Below are 16,789 nucleotides of genomic sequence, written 5' to 3'. Positions count from 1 at the left end.
CTCTCGTCTAAGTGTATGATGTTTATTTGTTGTAACAGTTATTGATACCCTCTACATTGGAATGTCAGTCTGTTCAATTGTTTGTGTGTTTGACATCTTAACTGGCATGTGTTACAATTATATCCAGAACCTCAAAAAGATCAATATTTTTTACTAGCAGTAAGAAATTTGCAGTGCTTTTTTTGAAATCCATTTCTCTTAGAAACCAAACTCTCATGCTTACTTCTATTAAACTATCGTCATGTACTACATTGTATCTTGTAAAAATTTCTCCATTATCTTTTACATAATTGTAATATTCTTTATATAATATAGACATCACAGTTCTTTTATATAACATTACCATTTACATCTCTTTTCTCTGCCTGCCATCGCTGTGCATATAAAGGTGAAACAATTACAAGAGGAATTAAAGATGAAACATGAGTGGGCTAAAGCTGAACTTAATGAATCTCTGGGCAATGAGGTACTATTTGCACGCTAAATTTAGTTTGCTATCTATTTTGGGTGCTTTCTTGCCTCTTTCTTCCCTTGCTGTGTCTCTCTGTACCTTTTAATGTATATAATATTCTATAACCATAGACATTCCAACACCATGTTTGACTAAGTTTTGAGTGTTTTCTAACTGATTTTTTGGCACAGTGACAACAACATTGGGCAGTACAATATAGTTACTTTGGACGGTATTAAAATTGGAAACGAATGTGACGTTTTGATCTGTCTACTACAGACCATGATGACACAAATATCTAATTATTCAGGGTTGATGTCTTCCTCTGGACTGGCGGAATAATATGATGATAGTTGGTATCCTTGGTCTCTGTTCATGATGGGTCAACAACATTTTCTGCTGTTTAGTTATTTGAGTCCATATTTTGACTACAAACCTGCAGAAGTACATAACTGCTTTTCAGAAGACATTTTCACATATGTTTCTATCTGCATGTTTTGTTAAGTGAGTCAAACCTAACTAAGATGATGATGTTTGATGACTAGTTAGGGGGTTGGACGATGTTGCGATCACAGTACATCATAATTACTTGTCCTAACTAGTGAGGACTCGTGACTACTAGTGATGACTATTCGTACATATATGTATAGTTTTTGTGATCTTGCCCTTGAATACGAATCTATCACGTTCTTCTATCACATACATCATTTGAAGGTAGCAGAAGATAGCACATCTTCAGATGAGTCTTCCCCATCCTCAGATGACAGAAAAGAGATAGCTAGCTATCCTTTCAAAGTACAGCAACTGCAAACTACTAGACCTCCACAAAGGAAACAACGATTGAGAGAGGTATCACTGATTGAACTATTATGATCATTCGCTGTCAAGGGTGACTGTTTCCATGGAAAAATAGGTTGCCATGCTTATGTTGCCTGTAATTACCATACGTACTGCAGCAAACCTGGAAATGTTTGCTAAAAGATTTATTTTCATTCATTTTGCTGGAAAACACAAATATTAATTAAAAATAACTAGTGACTAAAATGCTTTCTTGATGTACACGAATGAGCACAATATACTAATCTGGTAATTAATTAAAAAAATAGGCTTTGAGAACTAGCAGAAGGCTGTAAAATCGCAAAATTTGGTAGTGGCAAAAAATATAGGTTTGCAGTAATTGGCCTTCATAGAAAGAGAAGCATATAAAAATTGTCATGTGGTATAAATGCAAAACAATTGTTTATACCTTAGAATGGGAATTTAGATGGAGCATCATATATCATTTGTTGTTTCCATGGAAATGTTTGTTGGAAATATACAAATAGTTTATGGTCATCATAAAATGGGCTTTTGAATTGCACATTATACATCATTGGAACTTTGTAGACACAGGAATTGTTTGTGGTTACCATAAAAGTTGGCTTGTCAGTGATTGGGCAGCATGCATTACTGATTGTAACTATGGGAATATTGTGGCAGCTGTGGAAACTTGTATGTGGTTATCATAGAAATCATACATAAATATTTTTTATAGCAACTAGGTTTCATATCTTCAGCCCTTCCTTAATTAATGTAATAGTTACTAACAGCATCATTATATAATGTTGGCAAATTTACTCACTTTGATGGGAAATCCTATAACTTTGCAGTCATGTATATTCAATGTCAGCTTTCTTCCATAAATTTGTTATTCTGTTCATCAAGAATCACCTTTATATAGTATTATACCAATAATGTTAGTTTTACAGTGTAATACACAACATCAAATGATAAGATTGTGGAATAAACCTTAAAATCTTGACAAGTCATGCTTCATCATGGATTACGTATGCCAATTGTACTTATGAGCTTATCACTATGGCATTCTCCAATTAAAATGTACACAGCCAACACCAACGCATTTAAGCATTTCCACTGTTTACCATTATACTAATTTACAGCAATCAAATCAAGTATAAAACTAAAACAATCTGATTCAATTGCTTTCAGTTCAGAACAAAGTATTGGCTCTTTTTTCAGGACTACTTTATTAAGGATCAAGTATTTGGTGGTATAACTACATTTAAATGCATACATAATAATAACAATTTGAAAATGTTAATACAGTGGAAATCGAGGTTTTGATTTACTAAGACAGACACAAACTAAAACTATTGTTGTTTGATGTGGTAGATTTAAACAAATAGTTGATAGCTGTGCCTCTTGTGTGGATATGATTACTCTGTGATGAGGATAGTGTAAACACTAAAAGTCCTCAAAATGTACACTGCAAGATTACAAATGTCATCAGGAGCCCTATTAAACCAAAGTCCATATTATAGCTTACAAATTAGACTGTCAGATAAATCATGTCGCTCCACCCTCACCGTGAGGTATGCTCTAGGGTTGACCATGTGTGTGTGTGTGAGGGCACCCAGTCACGGCGTACCTTACAGATTACTTTAATATGTCAACATGCAACAATAGTTTTAGTTTTTGTCTTAGTAAGCCATAAGCTCAATTACTGCAGTTGTTAAGGAACAGTGTGCCCACTACTGATAGCCAAATTTTGTTTTTGTGAGTCAAAATGAGAAAAATGACAAAAACTGGAATTTCTTGTGACTCACCATAAAGTAAGAGATATGGGAACACCAAATTTTGGTGCGTCACTAGAAAATGTGTGCATCAGTGGCTGTGGCGTGTCAAATTGGCTTAGAGGGCGCACCTTAATCATAATCGAACAGAATTCTATGTTTGTTTTCCCAACCAGTGATTTGCATGTTATTGTAGGACAGTGTTCAATACTGACATGTGGAGGTAACATGATGTGTTCACTACAAACAGAAATAAATAAACCTTGCACATTAAACTTACACATGTACTTATGCACTAACCCTAATCTTACACTCTTCTTTCCCACTCTTTCACTTTGCACATTAAAATTTGATGCAGAAATTTAACAGTTCGTCTGATGGGGCAGATTCCCCATCATCATCATCTGATGATGAGACGGATTCTCCACCATTGTCATCAGAGGATGAGATTAAAGATAGAGCACACTTTAAGAAACAAAGATTGACGGAGCAAACAATAAAGACAACACAAGACAAGAGAGCTCCTTCCCCCGATAAAAAGTCAAAGGAGATAAAAAGTGATGAAAAGACAAAGGGAGTTACTACAATTGTAGTTCAACAGGTAGTGTCACTATATGTGTCTACTGCTGTTGGTGGTGGAGGTTTGCGATATAGATGTCCAGGTGTTTCATGCTGATTATATGCAGATTAATGCATTGTATGCAGATGTGTTATAAGTAAATGCCTAAGGAGTGGCCTTTGGGAGTTTGCTAGCCAGGGGTTTGCATACTTTATGCAAAGTAATGCATAATCAGTGGCTTTTCCACTGTATTGCTTTAATTAACACGCTTTGCATTTTCAGTGAATTTATTGTTGTTTTGTTTGACTTCTTACTTTTAAATGATGTGACTCTCTTACTTGTATGCATGTTGCTGTCAATCTTAGTTGACATTAAACTTTCACCCAACTATTTTATAGATGTAAGAAGAGTTTATTTCAAGAACTCTAGCTCATAGGAATACACTGCACAAATTTACAAATCTAAAATAAACTAAAAACTAGCTAAAAGGAGATAGGAACATACTTCAGAATAGTGTAATCAAACTTTGTTTAAGGCGAGATTACAAAAAACAGGGAAGTAATGGGAAATATATAGTTGTGTATTGATTCAATGATTGTGTAGTTATGCACTTAATACTTTATCGACCCTCAATCATAACAAGAGAGAATAGTCTGGACAGGACTGTCATATTCTCTGTATGAATCTCATATAGAAGATCCTGTGTAGTTTGTCTACTTGCTGCCTGATCTGTGACTACACTATGCTCATTCTCTATCAATCTTGTTTGGTAGCAATTTCAATCCATTTGCTTATTTTAGCCAAACCCCAAAACCGTTATTAGAATGCTCATAGAAATTTACATGATATTAGCATTTCAAGTAAATTATTACACTTGTGATGTTAACTCGTGTTCATTGGAGTTATATGTGTACATTTACCTAATGACTTCATTTGAATAATAGAACAGTCTGACATAATGTAACCACTCGCCATTGCAACCACTCTCAATGAGGTTATGTGGACATTTTAAAATGTAATAACAGATTGAATTGCTACCAGGAAAAGCTGGATAATGAACAAAAGTATTATAATAGTCGAGTCTCAGTTCAAGCAAGTACACAGGTTAGATCCTGTGTAATGAAATATACACAGTGCAACAGAAAGAAATACCATCTTCACCATTAGAAGTATACTTTTTCCTGCAATTCACATCTGTATTTATAGGCAACTGTATTGGTAACAATACAACATTAAATCTAATCAAATTAGTTTCAGTGAAAACCTATCCATGATACAGCCAGATCATTACTAACCCACTAACAAACCAATCACTTGCCAATTTGCTTACTTTTACCACTCACATGTTTTGTAATAGGTTGAAGAAACAGAGATAGTACCTGTTGCTGCAGCTAGTGTTGCTGCTGCTCACCCTCCTGCAACAACAACTACAGTTGTTTCAAATGATGCAGTTACTAGCTTATCATCTGCTGGAGCTACTGAAAAATTACCAGAGGTATTCATTGAGAAATAGTGGCGCTTCACTTCAGGCACTTTTATATGTTGTTTGTCATAATATTTAATGTGAAACTCTTCCTTCTCAACCTTTACCTGTCAATATGATATTCGTAAGCACATTAGACATTCTGAAGTAAAGCAGCTAATGCTATTTCATTGTGTTCAGATATGGAAGACAGGCAGGGAGAGATGGGCAATGAGAGACAGGGGAAGGAAGATACAGAAAGAGACACACACACACACACACACACACACACACAGATGGGCAATGAGAGACAGGAAGGGAGAGATAGACAGACAGACACACACACACACACACACACACACACACACACAGATGGGCAATTAGAGATGGGAAGGGAGTGAGAAAAAGACAGACAGACAGACAGACAGTGACAGACAGACAGACATAAATGGGCAATGAGAGACAAGGAAGAGACAGAAAGACACAGACATACAGATGGGCAATGGGAGACAAGGGAAGGGAGGGACAGAGATGGACAATGAGAGAGACAGAAAAAGACAGACAGGCAGCGAATGTGCAATGGAGATGGGCCACATATGTCAGGCTATCAGCAGCTATATATAATTATGTATATCAGTGTAATTTTCCCCTGCCAATTCTTAATTTTCCATTGCAAACTTTTCTATGGCAATGTTAATATACATGTAGTTTTATAACTTTGAAAATGTAGGCTACAATATAATCCCTTGCACCATTTAACTCTTCCTAGCTATGTAACACTCCATAATGTTAACTTAATGACTGCCTAGTTCATAAAACATGTGAGGTAAAGCTTGAGAGATGCTCTTGGCAATACATTTGTATTTGTTTCATTGCATTATTATCAGTGTATCCTCTAATAAAAGACAGCATTTTTTATTATAAGGGTCAAAATGTCAAAAGGGGGTTTTCTTGTGAGTCACCACAAAGTAAGGGATGGGAATACCAAATGTTGGTGTGTCACAAAAAAATTGCTGTTAGTCCATGTCATATCAAACTTGTTTAGAGGGTGCACTGATGATATTATGCTTCATCATTACAGCTGTCATATCCTGGTTTCATTCTATTTCAGATGTTAAAAATGCAAAGTCATAACTTACCTTGTCTTTGTTAGCTTCCATTGTCATCCACACTGTTTGTGTCGTACATTTATAAAAAGGGAACTGTGTCTGAAGATTGTATTCACCCTTCACTCTACTAGTCCTTGTAACAAGAGTATAACCGTAGCTTTCTTTGTACTTTCAGTGGTCTTCATGTCATTTCTCCTAGCAGTTTCATGGTGTATACTTGACATATTGTATTTTCATGTACAAAATAATAAATCTCTGACATGCTGTTTTCTATTGAAGTGTGACCACATTGCCTTACATCTCTACCATAATGCATGTGAATGTATAATGAATTCAAGATCTGCCTCGCCTGTCTACTCAATAGTGTGAAGAGTGTGATTGCTATGTTGTGCGCAGTTTTCAAAAGGGAATGCCACTCTTGAAAATAAACAATTGCATTATAAGTCTTAGCAGACATGACTATCAATTGGATGCACACTGAATCAATAGTCATGTTTATTTATCTGAAAGAAATATGCAAAAAAAGGAGCCATGAATATTCAGTGTGTTGGCAATTGAGTGAAATTCGTGTGATGTGAAATCATTAAAATGACTCCAGAACCCAAAGTATATGAAAATACCTTAAGTTCACAGAGTGGCTTTCCCCTTCAAGAGCTTTGACTACATATATGCTTTATATTCCATTGACTAGTATTCATATTGTTCTTTTAATTCATGTCCATATCTGCATGCACACGTTATATTCTATTGTCAATTCTTTTTTATAAAAATAGGACTTTTGAAGTAGCATTGCAGGAGTTGATGATAGAAAGATATTATAGAGTCACACTTGTCTTGTCACGCCACAAGACAGGCAAGAATTTGTCAAACTCAATTCACAGTTTCTTAGGAGCAAGCAAACTCATTGAACTATAAAACTGTTTACCATGTTGTCTACTAATTGGTACTTTCGTAGACCTGTCAGATTGAGTGAAATTACATACTGTAATTATTGAAATGCATGTATGCTGAAATATGATTTCTTCAAGAAAAGTTACACACTTAAATTTCACATAATTACTCTGAAGACATTTTCATTATTTTATCCTTATTGATTGCCTATGCAACCCCAATGAGTTTACAAATGGTCATTTAAAAGATTGAAAAGTTTCAATAATTTAGTATTTTTGTACCCTTCATTTTGACACTCATTTCTAAGAAACTTGACAGAAAATTCTGTAAATTGTCTCCTGAAAGAAATTCATATTAGAACCTTACAATCCATTTTGTTTCACATTCAGGTATACATAGTACACAGTTTGTCTCTGCTGACTTATTGTTCATTTCATATATGTGGTTTCTGTCACTTTTTCTGTAGAAAAAAATAGAAGAATCAGAGTCATCAGAGGAAGAAGATAGTGATGATGAAGATGATGGGGAGGAGACTCTTAAAAAGGTATTATTCACAGTATAATAATAATAAAGTTCACCTTTATGTGAATTGCACCATACAATTATTACACCTGCCATAAATCCATGCCATCACAACTGACCTGTATAGCTTCGTTAACTTACTGTGAAGCTTGCAATCCATTGCAGCCTTTGTAAGCATGTAGGATTAAAGCATTCACATAGCAATCACTGTCCTACCAAGTCCCAGTTATACAGCAGGGTTGACTGGGCACCAATCATGGTTCAAATCTTGCGTACAGACTTTAGCCATTAGGGAAAACAAATGACAATGGCAAGGCTTGAACCACTAACTTGCAGATTTCAATCCAGTCGCCTTAACTGTTCACCCATTATGATTCCAAATTCATAGAATATGTTTTGTTATTACATTTAGTTATCTCACATCTCTGTGAGTGATTGTCCTAATTTACAGTACTTTATATTATGTATATTACTATATTGTCAGGCTTATCCACATTCATGTCTACAAAGCTAGTATTCATAGAACAACACTTTATAGTCCGTTGGTAAGGTTTGAGAACTTGAGTGACAGTGCAGGTGATCAAAAAGTTTAAAATCTGAAAAAAAATTGCTTCTTCCCAATAATTGTATCTGAATTTAGCTAGAGGGTAACAGTAATAAACTTGGAACTATTTCTCATCTCAATCAAAAACTCAGAAACACACTGTGCAAAAAGTCAAAGATACTGACAACATTCCATACTATGTACACACAATCTTCTGTAATTGAAAAAAGAAGGAACATCATTTCTACGTGTCTTTCATAGCAAAAGACAAAAGATAAGGAAGATGATGAGGAAGACAAAGATGGTGATGATGAGGATGAAGAGGAGGAAAGTGATGGAACTGATCTTGAAGACTTGGATCCTAAAGAGAGGAAGAAACGTGAGAAAGAGAAAGCCAAGAAAGAAAAAGAGAAACGTATGTATATGAATATATAACCATGTTACTTACATTGTACAGTAGCAAAATATACTGTTCATAGGTTCAAAGTCAATGGGACAGTAAAATATATAGTTACAGTACTTTTGAATGTTCAATTAGAAATGAACACAACATTTTGGTCCTTCTATTAGTACTATGGGCCTTAATCTTTCAATGGTTTAATTAGTCAGTTTTAATATCTCTAAAATTGGCACAATAATGTGTCTGTAAATTGATGGTAGTTTTTACCCTTGGCCCAGTTATAACTGTAGGTGATAGTGAATTAGAACAGACTGACCTATGGAAAAGTTATAACTGTAGGTGATAGTGAATTAGAATAGGCTGACCTATGGAAAAGTTACAACTGTAGGTGATAGTGAATTAGAACAGACTGACCTATGGAAGAGTTACAACTGTAGATGGTAGTGAGTTAGAACAGATGACAATGGAAGAGTTACAACTGTATATGATAGTGAGTTAGAACAGACTGACCGATGGAAGAGTTACAACTGTAGATGATAGTGAGTTAGAACAGACTGACCAATCTAAGAGTTACAACTGTAGATGATAGTGAGTTAGAATAGACTGACCAATCTAAGAGTTACAACTGTAGATGATAGTGAGTTAGCACAGACTGACCAATGGAAGAGTTATAACTGTAGGTGATAGTGAATTAGAACAGATTGACCAATGGAAGAGTTCAACTGTAGATGATAGTGAGTTAGAACAGACTGACCAATGGAAGAGTTATAACTGTAGGTGATAGTGAATTAGAACAGATTGACCAATCTAAGAGTTACAACTGTAGGTGATAGTGAGTTAGAACAGACTGACTTATGGAAGAGTTATAACTGTAGGTGATAGTGAGTTAGAACAGACTGACTTATGGAAGAGTTACAACTGTAGGTGATAGTGAGTTAGAACAGACTGACTTATGGAAGAGTTATAACTGTAGGTGATAGTGAATTAGAACAGATTGACCAATGGAAGAGTTCAACTGTAGATGATAGTGAGTTAGAACAGACTGACCAATGGAAGAGTTACAACTGTAGATGGTAGTGAATTAGAACAGATTGACCAATCTAAGAGTTACAACTGTAGGTGATAGTGAATTAGAACAGACTGACTTATGGAAGAGTTATAACTGTAGGTGATAGTGAATTAGAACAGACTGACCTATGGAAAGGTTACAACTGTAGGTGATAGTGAGTAAGAACAGACTGACCAATCTAAGAGTTACAACTGTAGATGATAGTGAGTTAGAACAGACTGACCAATCTAAGAGTTACAACTGTAGATGATAGTGAGTTAGAACAGACTGGCCAATCTAAGAGTTACAACTGTAGATGATAGTGAGTTAGAACAGACTGACCTATGGAAGAGTTATAACTGTAGGTGATAGTGAATTAGAACAGACTGGCCAATCTAAGAGTTACAACTGTAGATGATAGTGAGTTAGAACAGACTGACCAATGGAAGAGTTACAACTGTAGGTGATAGTGAATTAGAACAGACTGACCTATGGAAAAGTTACAACTGTAGGTGATAGTGAGTTAGAACAGACTGACCAATGGAAGAGTTACAACTGTAGATAATAGTGAGTTAGAACAGATGACAATGGAAGAGTTACAACTGTAGATGATAGTGAGTTAGAACAGATGACAATGGAAGAGTTACAACTGTAGATGATAGTGGGTTAGAACAGATGACAGTGGAAGAGTTACAACTGTAGATGATAGTGAGTTAGAACAGACTGACCTATGGAAGAGTTACAACTGTAGATGATAGTGAGTTAGAACAGACTGACCTATGGAAGAGTTACAACTGTAGATGATAGTGAGTTAGAACAGATGACAATGGAAGAGTTACAACTGTAGATGGTAGTGAGTTAGAACAGATGATAATGGAAGAGTTACAACTGTAGATGATAGTGAGTTAGAACAGATGACAATGGAAGAGTTACAACTGTAGATGATAGTGAGTTAGAACAGATGACAATGGAAGAGTTACAACTGTAGATGATAGTGAGTTAGAACAGACTGACCTATGGAAGAGTTACAACTGTAGATGATAGTGAGTTAGAATAGACTGACCAATGGAAGAGTTACAACTGTATATGATAGTGAGTTAGAACAGACTGACCTATGGAAGAGTTACAACTGTAGATGATAGTGAGTTAGAACAGATGACAATGGAAGAGTTACAACTGTATATGATAGTGAGTTAGAATAGACTGACCAATGGAAGAGTTACAACTGTAGATGATAGTGAGTTAGAACAGACTGACCTATGGAAGAGTTACATGTAGATGATAGTGAGTTAGAACAGACTGACCAATGGAAGAGTTACAACTGTAGATGATAGTGAGTTAGAACAGACTGACCAATCTAAGAGTTACAACTGTAGATGATAGTGAGTTAGAACAGATGACAATGGAAGAGTTACAACTGTAGATGATAGTGAGTTAGAACAGATGACAATGGAAAAGTTACAACTGTAGATGATAGTGAGTTAGAATAGACTGACCAATGGAAGAGTTACAACTGTAGATGATAGTGAGTGAGAACAGACTGACCAATCTAAGAGTTACAACTGTAGATGATAGTGAGTTAGAACAGATGACAATGGAAGAGTTACAACTGTAGATGATAGTGAGTTAGAACAGATGACAATGGAAAAGTTACAACTGTAGATGATAGTGAGTTAGAATAGACTGACCAATGGAAGAGTTACAACTGTAGATGATAGTGAGTGAGAACAGACTGACCAATCTAAGAGTTACAACTGTAGATGATAGTGAGTTAGAACAGACTGACCAATCTAAGAGTTACAACTGTAGATAATGGTGAGTTAGAACAGATGACCAATGGAAGAGTTACAACTGTAGATGATAGTGAGTTAGAACAGACAGACCAATCTAAGAGTTACAACTGTAGATAATGGTGAGTTAGAACAGATGACCAATGGAAGAGTTACAACTGTAGATGATAGTGAGTTAGAACAGACAGACCAATCTAAGAGTTACAACTGTAGATGATGGCGAGTTAGAACAGACAGACCAATCTAAGAGTTACAACTGTAGATGATAGTGAGTTAGAACAGACTGACCAATGGAAGAGTTACAACTGTAGATGATGGCGAGTTAGAACAGACAGACCAATCTAAGAGTTACAACTGTAGATGATAGTGAGTTAGAACAGACTGACCAATGGAAGAGTTACAACTGTAGATGATAGTGAGTTAGAACAGACTGACCAATGGAAGAGTTACAACTAGATGTTAGTGAGTTAGAACAGATGATCAATTTCATTGATCAGAAGAAGATACAGGTAAAGGTTAGTGGCTCTCAGTTACTCACTGCAGTTAGTAATTAATATACATTATTATCAATACCCAGAGAAACAGCTTGAAAAAGAACGAAAGGAAAAAGAAAAGGCCGAGAAAGAAAGATTAAAGAAAGAAAAGGAAGAGGAAAAAAAGAGGAAAAAGGAGGAAGAACTGAAAAAGAAAGAGGAGGAAAAGAAGAAAAAGGAGGAGGAAAAAAGGAAGAAAGAGGAAGAAAAGAAAAAAGCTGCAGCAAAGAAGAAGAAAGTGGAGTCTGAAGATGAGGATGATGATGATGATGATGATGATGATGAAGATGAAGATGATGAGGATGATGATGATGATGATGATGATGAAGATGAAGAAGAGTCAGAGGAGGAGGAATTGCCAAAAAGCAAGTCAAAAGAAAGGGAAAAGAAAGCGAAAGAAGAGGCTAAAAAAGCAAAGGCTAGAGAAGAAGCTAAGAAGAAAGAAGCTGCTGCCAAAAAGAAGAAGAAGAAGATGGTAGATTATGATGATAGTGATGAGGATGATGAGGAGAGTGAGGAAGAAGGTAGACAAATCACCATGGCAACTTAACTTCATCATTTATCATCTTTTGATTAGCTGTTTGTCATGATTGTATTTTTGTACTTTACTGTTATTTCCACACTACTTTTCAAAAGCTATACATGGTTATATTTGTACATATACCTAGACACTTTGTCACTAGTTTGCTCTAATTAATTTACAATTCGGCAAATATACAAAAGGATTGCAAATTATTCATCAGACAGTATTATCTCTAGTAGTGTTGTTCTACCAAGAAATTATTTTATCTAATATGTATTTCCATCTTTGAAGTAATTATAAAACATTTATCTTAGAGATATTACCCAAAATACTCAATCTTCACAATGGGATACTGTTCTTACGATATCTGCCTATGATTTCAAGAATCAAGAGCTAATGTTTATGTGTCCATCATGAAACATTCAAACTTAACACAAACACAAGACATACCCTTGCTTTCTGTAGATCCAAGCGCGAAAGCCAAACAGAAGAACAAAGTTGACATATTTGGTAAAAGTCAATCTAAGAAGTCTTCCAAGAAAATTGAAGATGATGATGATGATGAGGATGATTCAGAAGATGAAGATGAAATAAAAAATAAACAGAAAGACAAAGAAAAGGCCAAAGCAGCAGAATCACCAGCAAAGGTAATACTTGAATTCTCAGTATTCCATTTGATTACTGTACCACTGGCATTAGTACCCTCATTCAGTCAAGGACCCAGTGACTTTGTGTTAAAAGTTTTTACCAGACTGAGTGGTATTTGTCACTGTGATGTCGTTTTGCCCAAACTTTTACCACAAAATCGTACTCATGAACAATAGAAATCATACACATAAAGTTAATGCACTCATAGAAAGTCAATGACAGTTCTGGAATGTCACACCACTCCTGTGAAGTCCTTGAGCAATTCAATGTTTACACCTTAAAATGCCAAGAAAGTTGAATTCATAAGTTGCTCAGCCATATTATACAACTTGCATCATACACACATGCATGCTATGTTGGGAACATGGTAGAGGTAGCAATAGTTATCAAGAGACCTTGCTGGTTCTAAGTTACACTGTGAATGATCCACCAAGTTCAGTTATTAAAGGCTGCACATTCTGTGTGTGTGTGTGGAGGGGGGGGGGGGGGCTGTAGCATGGGCATGTGGTGGGTTGTCATCTGTAACTATACCTTCAAACTGTATGTTTTGTTCCTTTCTCGATTTAAATATACATATCAAATGTTTGTCCATAGTTCAGTAGTAGAAATTTTATTTTAAATGTAATAAACTTCAATCAACATTGACTACACACAGTTTAAAAATTGTTATGAAAGCAAAACTGAAGCCTTTTTATCAATAAAATCATGTGCCAAAAGAATGGAATCTGAAAGTTGAAAATTTGACCAGATAAAATATTAATATCAGAGGTAACATTTCTGCATGCAGTAAAGCTTGGGACCAGAAAGGCCACTATAATGATACTCATAATGGTAGCTTACATTTGCATTCATAACAGTTACTACAGTGTATTTTAATTTTTATAATGCATACATAATAACCAATATGTTGTCTATATTTTTTTTTTCTTTTTGTTCATATCATTTTCATCCTCATTCTGTTCTATTTCTGATGTCAACCAATGAGTAAGTATATCATATTGTGATTTGTCTTCTTTGTGTGATGCACCATAATGTTCTCTCACAGTTTGCACACCTACAATTCGCTCGCACAATATCTTTTAGTATTGATGATTGCCTTATTCTCCTCTTTGAAATCTGCTTGCTAAAGCCCCATTAGTTATAACATTTCATTATTTTTTGTTAATTTTTGTGGATTGCAAAAAAAACAACCTTTACTTACAACAGTTCAATCCTTTTGATCACTGAATTACATCAGGTTTTGTACTCAATGGTACTTGTGAACAGCGGCTTGATGTCTGTATGTAAATAGTAATCGGGTATGAACCTGATTTCTTGAGAGTTCCAACAAATTGTAAATTGTGCCCACTATAAAGCCAATTTGACACAACACTGACACACAGCAAAATTTAGGTTTTATGATTGCTATGCACTCTGACCAACTTCACTAAGTGTGACAACATAATGACTATAAACTACTACAGTGGCAATTGAGGTCTTGACACAGTTAGATGTAAACTAAAGCTCCTGCTTTTCAATATGGATACATGTCAAGTTGGTGAGGAAAAACTACTTATCAGAAACTCCTAAGGTGGTGAGCATAATTATGCCAAATCCATTCAGTGGCTTAGAGCAACATGTGGAAACAATAGTTTTAGTTTATGTCTGCCTTAGTAATCTGAAACTGTCATTGTCACTATTGAGAGAACAAAAATTACAAAAAATGTTGTTCCAGTTGTACCTAGTGGGGCTTTATTTTAATGTCAAATGTTTGCTGAGTTTGATGCTTTGCAGTTTTTTGTATCATTCATGTATTTTGAACACACTATGTCACCCAACTACAAATTTAACAGACACAGTTGTCAGTGAAGGTTTCAATTTTGACGGGTATCACTTGATAAAACTGCTAATTGTTGTACATTGTTGTACAAATTACAACCCACACTTCAGATGGTCATATTAGATGACACTTTCACAAAGTACAAATGCTTGACTTGGAATAGCTATGGAGTACTTGCATATTCTGTTCATAATGCATTTCTGTACAAGAGCTGCAAGATCTTCAGCTTAAAGGAATTTACTGGCAAATATCTATGTATGTACATGTATGTCTTCACAGCATGGAATCATTGTCAGCCCACACATAAATGTTGTAACTTATGTACTGTTCAGCCTGCACAGTCTGCTCCTACAAATTCTCTTCCATCTCACCATTCTTCAAACTATACAGTATTAATCGACTCACCCTTGTTAAAGCTCTGTGTCCAGTAAGATCCCTGTAAATGTATTTGTGTAGTCGTCCATACCCTAATTGTGACCATGGGTATATAGGGGACAGGCTTTAACTCTGACCATGGGTACATAGGAAAGTCTGGACAGGAGCTCTACCCCTAGCAATGGGTACAGAGGAGTCTGGACAGGGGCTAACCCTGACCATGGGTACAGAGTAGAGTCTGGGCAGGAGTTCTACCCCTAGCCATGGGTACAGAGGAGTCTGGACAGGAACTTTAATCCTGACCATGGGTACATAGTAGAGTCTGGACAGGGGCTTTAACTAGGCATAATGATGTACAAATATTGTAACATATAGGTTTTCCAGCATTTCTGAAATTACCCATACATTGAGATCCAATGAAATGGACCATGTGATGTGTCATCTGCACTGCATCTTTTTTCTTACACACATTTACTGTAAACATTTTTCCTCAAACTGTGTAATCATTCTTATTTGAGTTTTAATAATGAATTGTTTGTCATCTTTTAAATCCCACAGTGGAAATTTTGGCAAAAGAGCAAAGCGGCCGAAGACATGAAAAAACAAGAGGAGCAAGCCAAACAACAGCAGGGCGAGAAGACTAGTCGAACGTGTACCATACTTTAACTGTCTATCACTAGATATTTCATTGGTTATGACATGATATGCAAATGAGTTAGAACTGTGTTCCAACTGTCAATCATGTCACCCCTGACCAATCAGAACATTCAGCACATCAAAGTGTGGCAAGATTCTTTGCCACAACAAATCAGATATTAGAAAGCAGTAAAAAGATGTGTCAATCATAATTCTAGCAAATTATGAAGATTATATGTTGCATTTTGATGTGAATTGATTTTGTAATTTATGTATATTCCATCCATTGGCATGAGCTGTGCTCATACAAATATTTTTGTTCTCAATTTTTAGAGTTCTTAAATATGAAAATCACTCAAATTTTTCATGAAATAATGCATTAGAATCTATTTCTTCCGTAAAACTACTTAAATTAATTGTCCTTTTGGGAGAAAATTATCAGTTTTAACAATATTTTTTGCAAAAGAAAAATGTATGTTATGAAAAATAGTCTCATACTGGAAAATTTAAATTATATGTTTACTTCAACTTTATAAGTAAAAAAAACAACTCTGATGATTGAGAACATTATTCTAAAATTTGCGTCAAGCTCTCTTACAGTAGGAACTATATTTAAGTTGAACTCTGTGTGTTCAATACTGTATGTCCCCAATACATGTATTTTTTTTAGTACACACAGGTAGTTGAAATACAGTAGCCAGAATGATTAACTCATAAGCATAGATAAATCAATAATTTTTTTTCTTCATTTTACAACAAATATGACATCTATTCAATCTCTCTTTCCACAGTTTAATAAAAATATGTTTATTTTATTTAGTAATGAATTTCTACTCGCAGAGTCAAAATAATTCTTAAAAGCAAGTCCCAAATTTTCACCGACATCTTGTCAGCATCGTCGGTGGT

At 35.3% G+C, this 16,789-nt stretch overlaps 1 protein-coding gene across 2 annotated transcripts in view; it reads left to right on the top strand.

The window, feature by feature from the left end:
- LOC144454024 (X-linked retinitis pigmentosa GTPase regulator-like) overlaps positions 1 to 16,789 on the top strand; it is a 48,068-nt gene extending 31,279 nt beyond the window's left edge. Inside the window, exons 13-17 of one of the 2 annotated variants that reach the window (XM_078145430.1) lie at positions 7,512 to 7,589; positions 8,373 to 8,526; positions 11,927 to 12,406; positions 12,871 to 13,052; positions 15,824 to 16,789. In XM_078145430.1, coding sequence (XP_078001556.1) covers positions 7,512 to 7,589; positions 8,373 to 8,526; positions 11,927 to 12,406; positions 12,871 to 13,052; positions 15,824 to 15,913 — 984 coding nt within the window. In that variant the 3' untranslated portion in view covers positions 15,914 to 16,789. Of the gene's footprint in view, positions 1 to 7,511; positions 7,590 to 8,372; positions 8,527 to 11,926; positions 12,407 to 12,870; positions 13,053 to 15,805 lie in introns of both variants that reach the window. The other variant, XM_078145429.1, reaches the window with a different exon arrangement.

The sequence above is a fragment of the Glandiceps talaboti genome, chromosome 3, assembly GCF_964340395.1.
Source record: "Glandiceps talaboti chromosome 3, keGlaTala1.1, whole genome shotgun sequence".
Taxonomy (NCBI): Eukaryota; Metazoa; Hemichordata; class Enteropneusta; family Spengelidae; genus Glandiceps; species Glandiceps talaboti.
The sequence above is the reverse complement of the archived record's forward strand: the minus strand, read 5'-3'. Positions and strand labels throughout refer to the sequence as shown.